Source organism: Nicotiana tabacum, chromosome 21 (assembly GCF_000715075.1).
Source record: "Nicotiana tabacum cultivar K326 chromosome 21, ASM71507v2, whole genome shotgun sequence".
Classification (NCBI taxonomy): Eukaryota; Viridiplantae; Streptophyta; class Magnoliopsida; order Solanales; family Solanaceae; genus Nicotiana; species Nicotiana tabacum.
In genome coordinates, this window is record NC_134100.1 from 82,108,861 (window position 1) to 82,116,550 (window position 7,690).

The 7,690-nt window shown below is 35.2% G+C and overlaps 1 protein-coding gene across 5 annotated transcripts; it reads right to left on the bottom strand.

The window, feature by feature from the left end:
• Positions 1-110: 110 nt before the first annotated feature.
• On the bottom strand, positions 111-5,243 carry LOC107783952 (uncharacterized). Of its 5 annotated transcripts, none has more exons than XM_075242269.1 (8): positions 5,001-5,243; positions 4,544-4,611; positions 3,639-4,004; positions 3,317-3,558; positions 3,014-3,226; positions 2,455-2,544; positions 1,391-2,375; positions 111-578 (listed from the first exon to the last, which is right to left on the bottom strand). In XM_075242269.1, the coding sequence occupies exons 3-7, from the start codon at positions 4,000-4,002 to the stop codon at positions 2,340-2,342; spliced, it is 945 nt and encodes a 314-aa protein (XP_075098370.1). In that variant the 5' UTR covers positions 4,003-4,004; positions 4,544-4,611; positions 5,001-5,243; the 3' UTR covers positions 111-578; positions 1,391-2,339. The 5 variants fall into 5 exon arrangements, with proteins under 5 accessions (XP_075098370.1, XP_075098368.1, XP_075098369.1 ...); XM_075242267.1 differs by having other exon boundaries at positions 1,391-2,378; XM_075242268.1 differs by having other exon boundaries at positions 1,391-2,378; positions 3,639-4,451.
• Positions 5,244-7,690: the final 2,447 nt, after the last annotated feature.

The following is a 7,690-nucleotide window of genomic DNA, read 5'->3' on the forward strand; positions in this document are numbered from 1 at the left end:
AGTTTTAACCTATGCCAACAAGCAAATTCTACTAAAAACAGGCATCATCAATTAAACTACCATGATTTCACATATTTCAACGCATTCTATCATGTAACTAGGACTGGATATACAGAAATCACATTGAAATCAATGAGTTTAATCACCCAAAAATATAACTACACAGCCTAGGAAACCACTTTATGTTATAAAAAAAACCATAAGAAAAGCAAATAACTAAAATTTTAATGTAGCAAGAGAACTTATACATGTGGAGGAGTGGAAAATAAGTGAGCAAACTCCTCGGGGATATTCCCTATGTTCCTTTCATATAAGCTAATTAGTGCATTTAATTTAGATTCCACATCTGTCATCTCTTGCTGCCACTCCGGAGTTAGAGCGGTAGTGCTAGATGAACCCACATAACCACGACGGTATCTCGCAGATGTCTGTTTGAATGCTACAGTTGAAATTACACCCAAGCCTAAACCTCGAACACGATCAGGGTGCTCGGGACCGAATACTATGCCAAGTGCATCATTTGGTGAAGGTTCATCAAAACTTTCTGCTCTTTCACTTCGAATTTCTTCAATTCTTTCCTACAAAATTTGAAGAAGCATAAATTAAGCAATAGATCAAATGACTGGTACATCGAAAAAACATCTTTATCATCCCAAGGCCGGGCTCCAAACTCCTTGTAAAAGTACAGAAGAAAAGCTAACAGCAGGAAGTTGGTCAAAGATTGATCCGCTGAACTTTAAGCTCCATAACGATAGTTTATTTCGGGTACACTTGAGTGAAATCTTCTCCTTTCCAATTAATAAGTGTGATATAATATGTATTGGATTATTCACTATTCATACATTTCTTTGATTTTGTCACATGAACTGCAGAGACAAGAAAATATCACCAGCTCCAAATGTATCTTCTTATACTCCTATTGGTGTTGATTTATTTGTGTCCTAAAAAGATCAACCACATTGAATTCAACCTTCTTTTGAACTTGTTTATGTTCAAATTCCTCTACTTTTCCTTATTTTAATGTATATAAGCTCTATTAACAGAGATTAGTTGAGGATGATATGGAAAAAAGTTAAAGGATTTGCAAGAGAACATTAATTTAAGCAGTTTCCTCAGCTTCTTTCGCTATTACAAAATGCAAGAATCCAAATGAAGCAACTACCTAATGTCTAAATGACACAAGATTTTTGCGTTCAGTAATATCAACTCATAAACTTCTAGACGGTAATAAAGATTTACAGACAAAATATATATAAGAGCGGTTGCTCTAAAAATAGCTGTGGAAACTTCATTCTATATTGAAATAGATGTGGAAACCCACTAGACAAGCAGTATCAATCTGAAAATAAAATATAATTTCACAGCAGAAGGCACCAAAAATGTTACTTACCCCAATCACCCTAGCCTCATCCGTTACATAACTCCCATCTTTCCTTTTATGAGTCTCAGTCCACATTTTGGGGTTAATTTCATTGATGAACTATCTTTCAATTTCACTAAAGTCATATAATTATTTTTTGTCATTTAAAAGTAACTAAACTTTATCATTGTCGCTTAAAAGTCATTTTGCCTCAAACCCCTACCATAAATATGACATGGCATTAAATTTTATGATAAAAATCCAAAAATAAATGTCACATAAGCTAATATGGGTCATACCCATTTTAGATCCATTTATCCTTTAATGTGATTTGATCCATAATCCAAATGGGTTTCAATAAAATAAAATATTAATTCAACATTAGTTTAAAATGATTATCCTATACTACAAAGTTTTACCTTTTCTGTCACAGCACATTCATAATTATTCTATACTAAAATAATCTATACTAAAAAAAATTTATCTTGTTTGTATGCCCCATCTGAGTCATTTTATAACTCTACTGAAGTTAAAATACTATTGTATACAATAGTATTTTAAAATAACTCGGATGGGGCATACAAATAAAATAAGAATTTGCTAGCATAGATTATTTTAGTATAGAATAATTATGAATGTGCTGTGACAGAAAAGGCAAAACTTTGTAATATAGGATAATCATTTTAAACTAATGTGGAATTAATATTTTTTTTATCGAAACTCATTTGGATTATGGATCAAATCACATTAAAGGATAAATGGATCTAAAATGGGTATGACCCATATTAGCTTATGTGGCATTTATTTTTATATTTTTATCATAAAATTTAATGTCATGTCATATTTATGGTAGGGGTTTGAGGCAAAATGACTTTTAAGTGACAATGATAAAGTTTAGTTACTTTTAAGTGACAAAAAATAGTTATATGACTTTAGTGAAATTGAAAGATAGTTCAATGACCATCAATGAAATAAACCCTCACATTTTGCCTCGATCAAAAGCTTTTCCCATCACCTTCTAAAATTTTTAAAATGAATAATGTTAGTAATTAATTAAGAATATATATCTTATCTAAGTTAATCGCTTAAACTACCATTGCAACCCTTTTTCTAGCCAAACTCATAGCACCACAAGTATGAGGAAGTTGGTTTTTTCGAATATGTGCATTCTTCTTGCAACGCTCCTACAAATTAAATAGGTAAAATTCTATTACATAAGACCAAAATAAGCAGAACAGAAGCTACTATGATATAAATATAAATTTAAGTTCAGTGATTGAATTTATCCATCGTCAAGACAATACATATAGAACTTCTTCTGAGAACTTTAAACTCATGAATTACATCATGTTATATGTTATTGTGAAGATAATCAAACACAGGTTTGTCTTTTTTCCTGATCCATCAACAAAAGTTTTAGCAACAAGAAAAATAACTTCTCTAATCTCTAGTCTAATTTTTGCTAGATTTACCTCACTAGCCAATTGAGCGTAACTTTAGACCAATAAAAGAAAGATGAGTAACATGTTCACATTGCCAATGTCTCTGTTTCTAGGCAAGTTTAGTTTTGGGTATTCAATCTAAGGTTAGAATCTTTCAGAGTAGAGAAACAGTAGCAGAAGCAGCAGCATAAGCAATAGCAGAAGAAAGTACCTTTGTCTCCTCTTTCAAGCGATAAGTAACATACAGTGCCCGTTGGTCCATCGGTATGCCATTCGGAGCGTTCTTGATGATATCTTCTTTACTTATTAATAGATCTTCAGCCTCCTTCCATAGTTTAAGCATGTACTCCTTCCAATTTTTGTTAAGGGAACTGTTAAGCCATGCCTTTGCCTTTTGTTGATCAATCCTAAAAAAAAAACGAGGCTTCACAAATATAAAGTAAGTTAATTTACTACAGTTTTACATATACAACTAAAAGATACAAACTAAACAAAAGAATTTAGATGGCATTACCACTATTATATCATTAAAAACACGGTCCACAAAATATTTGGGCATAGATGACCATTTCTCAAAGCCAATAGGAAAGTACATAGGATTTGTTGCAAGTTGCCCTAAAACTCCAGCAATTAGGCCAACCGATTTCCCAATTGCTGCATGATATTCATCAAATTCTACAATTATACGCAACCCTTTATCCAAGTTATGGACATCCTTAACCTTCAATCTAATTGTTTTTATTACTTGACATTCATCTACAATAAAATAAAGTCAAGTTAAAACATTAAACGAGGAAAACAAATAGAATACTCAATCACTTGAAATTTATATGTACCTATAACATCGATAAACCAATGAGGTTTTTCATTGCTAGTACTACGTCTAGTTTGTCGTGAAGAGACTGCACCAGATGATGAAGATGGAACGGCGGGCTGAGAAAATACCCCATCAGATGATGAAAGTGATACAACATGCTGCGAAGAGACTCCATCAGATGATGAAGATGGAACAACGTGCTGCGAAGAGACTCTATCAACTGAAATAACAGGTTGTGTAGGTTGTGTAGGCAGTGTAGAATGTAAAGAGACTCGATAAGATGTTGAAGATGAAGCTTGAGCCTGTGATGACTGCCTTGGAACAAGTGAAGATCTCTCTTTGACTGATTTGAATTGATCTTTAACCCTATTTTGCTTCGGCATCTCTACATACGTAAAGGTATATAAAGCAAAACAAGAAAACCTTGATACCAAACCAGTTTAAACTTCAAGACAAAATAACTTAAAGCTTAATTAATGAAAGAAAGTAACTAGATGCAAGGACATAAAATATATTAAGATGCTTCCTTCTAAAATGTGAAAAGGGCTAGCAATGACTCTTCAAATATGTTCATCTTTGCCAATCTCATTTTCAATATCGCGATCAAATAATATTTCATTAGTTTCATCCTCCCTACACAAAAGCAGATCATTAACATCCCCAAAGTGTTAATCTAAGTCTTGCACTGGGAATGGCTCATTCTCAGGAAATTTATTATCTCCTTCTCCTCCCATATCATATAAGTCTCTTGAATGACATATCTTTCTACCTATACAATTGGTAGTCGTTTGATAAATAAGTTGAACCTATTATAGCAGAAAGATCTGCTAATCTGTTAGTGACAAAAGAAATAATCAATCTACCTTGTAATAAAAATAAATCTGCTTAAAAGAAAGGACAAAATTAAACTGAAATGAGCTATACCTATCAAATGTTTTACTGTCGACCTCGATCCCAATCGCTTCACTAGCAGTTTTTGATCTCTCGGCTACCTATCAAGCCCATATATAATATTTAGGTTAATATTAGCAAGAACAACAACTTAAAATATCAAAATTAAGTGCATGCAATCGAAATACCAAACAAAGCAGCAAAAATTTTAAGAAATACCAAACTAATTGAATAGAAAAATAAAAAAAATGGACTCAAAAATAAAAGAAAGAAGTACTGAAACCATTAGAACATTAATATTTTCTAATAATAGCAATTGTCATTCTATTTTCCTTTTTCTAGTAATAGATTACTATTTTGGATGTTATATATTTAATTGACTGAATGAATCATAGATTATCGGACTGAGGAACAAAAAAATAGAACAGAATTGGGGACATGAACCCTAATAAAGAGAAAAGAACTTTTGGTACTAAATATGAGTCATTACCTAAAGATTATTGAAGCTGCTAAATGAATTTCTGATTTGAATCTCGATTCGTCTAGCCAGAGAAACATATTGGAAGAAATAGAAGAATCTGAAGTTAGAAAATTGGGAGTTTGTTACCTATTGAGGGAAATAGAATGAATCGGGGGAAGGAATTGGGGGAAATAGAAATTGGGGGAAAGAGATACGAGACTTATGGAGGGAAGGAATTGGGGGAATTCTGGAGGGAGTATCAAATTGTGAGGGGGAAATACTAAAACTTATTGAGAGAATAGTTAAAATATTGTGATTAAAATATTACGGCGTTTCTAACCACCGCAATACGAATTAACTGCCGCTATAAAAATAATTTATTCCAGCAGTTGGTAAAACGCCATTTTTAATTAGATTTTTTGGCAGTTATTTGGAACTGCCGTAATATAACCGCCACAATAATTTCGATTTTTTGTACTGTGATTGCCTGTTACAACAGGGTTTGTGACTTTAATATTTGTTTTACATGCCAACTTTCTTGCTTTCGACGGCCTTCAGAGATTGATCCTTGACAAAAAAGGACTTATGTGAGAGCGGGATCAACTGTTGGCCGAGAGAAACCAATTCACTGCGCGCCTCCCGGTATTAGAAGCGAATGCTGCTGAAGCGGCCGAGCTGAAGCCACTCGGCTACATGCATAACTTTAGGATGCAAAGGCTAAGTGTGTTGAATCTTAAGATGTTGCTCTTGTTGTACCGAGCGCGAGTCTGCCTCCATTGAATGAGCAAATAATTTATAGGCAGATTTGAACTCCAGAGCTGAAGAAGTTATTGCCGAGGAGAAGCGGGCCTGGATAGAAGATAAGTATAAGAAGATTATGGATCAAAATAAGGTTCATATAACCACAAGTCGTGATCTCGATTGATTGAGACAAAACGATTCCCTCAATACAGCTCTTAGCCTTAGTACCATGAGATCCTGGCTCAGCCTGATACAACTGACGCTTCTAGTCCCAGTTCCGAGTTTTCGGGAACTGAGGAGGAGCGTGAAGAGAATAGTGATGAAGGCCAAGAGCCTGCGCCGGCAGCAGATCTGCCTACTTCTTTCGGGGGCGTACATGCCTCTCTTGCCCCGAGTTCTAGTGGACGTAGTTTAGCCTTTTTGCTTTCTTTTCTTTTGTTGTTTTCTTTTGTATCTTTATATTCATGCCGCTTGGCATGTTTGATAAATAAAAAGGACCTTTTGTTTAAGTATTGTGCAAAGTTCATTCCTTTTTGTGTCGAATTAAGTAAGGCTTCGTGTGTGTTTTCTTTCGATAGCTTTTGGGTTCAGGGAATAAACTCTTCTGGAACCAATCCTTTACTATGAGGGTTTCATAAGAGAGGGTCCTCTTATGTTTACAGTGCTTTTGAAGAGGATGTCTCATGTTCATTCTGGCATTAGCATTTGATGTTTTTAGTTAACTTTCAAATGATAAAATCAATTCATCGTTTGGACAAAAAATAAGATAAAAATAAAAGGAATTCATTTTGTTCCTTCTATCTTCAAAAGTACATAAGCATTCATTTGCTGAAAGAAAATAAATTGCCAATAAATGTGGTTAATTTGTACAACTTGTATCTACGGGGCTAGATGTGAAGCCCCTATTTCCGATGAGACATTATTGTTCCCGGGTCTTGAAATCCCGATTTTCGTGGCAGTCAGGTTGCCATACTCTCATACTATTTCTCCCCTAGTGTTTGAATATGAAGAATGCGAATTGGAACACTGGAAGTCTTGCTCATTTGAGGAAAAATACTAGTGAATGGCTGGATAATCTTCGATTCGATGGCAAGCTTCGTTTCCCGTTAGGAACTTTGCCATCGAGCCAAAGATTATCTAACCATCCCCTAGTGGCTTGTTGTTTCAGTGCCTTGTCATTTAAAGGTCTTAACTTTGTTGATGATACTCCTTTCGTAGTATGCTTTCCGTTGCTGCCTACTTAAAAACCTTGCCAGAAAAATCCAATTTGGACAAAAACTGGTCAAAGAAAAAAAGAGTGAAGCACATACGTTCAGTATAAGCAGGATCCATCAGCAGTAATACTTTTTGAGGTGAGTCACGTTCCAATTTCTTGGTAATTTGACTCCATATTGATTCTCTAGTTCGTATGATCCCCTTCTGGTCATAGCTGAAATTCGGTAGGGGCCTTCCCATTTCGGACCCAGCTTTCCCACGTTGAACTCTCGGGTGTTCTGAGTCACTTTCCTCAAAACCAAGTCTCCCGCTTTATAATAGCGGAGATTGGCCCTCCGGTTATAGTATCTTTCCATCCTTTATTTCTGAGCCACCATTCTTATATGCGCCAAGTCCCTGCGTTCGTCGAAAAACTCTAGTTTAACCAGCAATTCCTCATTATTTGCCTCTTCGTCCGTCCGAAAGTATCGCAAGGTCGGTTCTCCTACTTCCACCGGGATCAACGCTTCTGCGCCATATACGAGAGAGAAAGATGTCTCCCTCGTGCTCGACTTGGCAGTCGTCCGGTATGCCCATAGCACTTCTGGTAACTCTTCGGGCCATTTGCCCTTGGCTACTTAAAACCTCTTTATGTGGTTTTGAATAATCACTTTATTAGTTGATTTCACTAGCCCATTTGTGCTTGGATGGTATGGTGAAGATGTGATTCTTTTAATTTTCAGGCCTTCAAGAAATTTGTGACTTTGGAGCCTATGAACTGTGGT

Excerpts from the sequence above, each read along its gene's own strand:
- LOC107783952 (XM_075242267.1), bottom strand. The coding sequence starts at position 4,002 with ATGCCGAAGCAAAATAGGGTTAAAGATCAATTCAAATCAGTCAAAGAG. Across the intron at positions 3,559-3,638 it reads TTGGTTTATCGATGTTATAG|ATGAATGTCAAGTAATAAAA; the intron begins GTACATATAAAT and ends ATTTTATTGTAG. Across the intron at positions 2,545-3,013 it reads GCTTGAAAGAGGAGACAAAG|GAGCGTTGCAAGAAGAATGC; the intron begins GTACTTTCTTCT and ends TTTAATTTGTAG.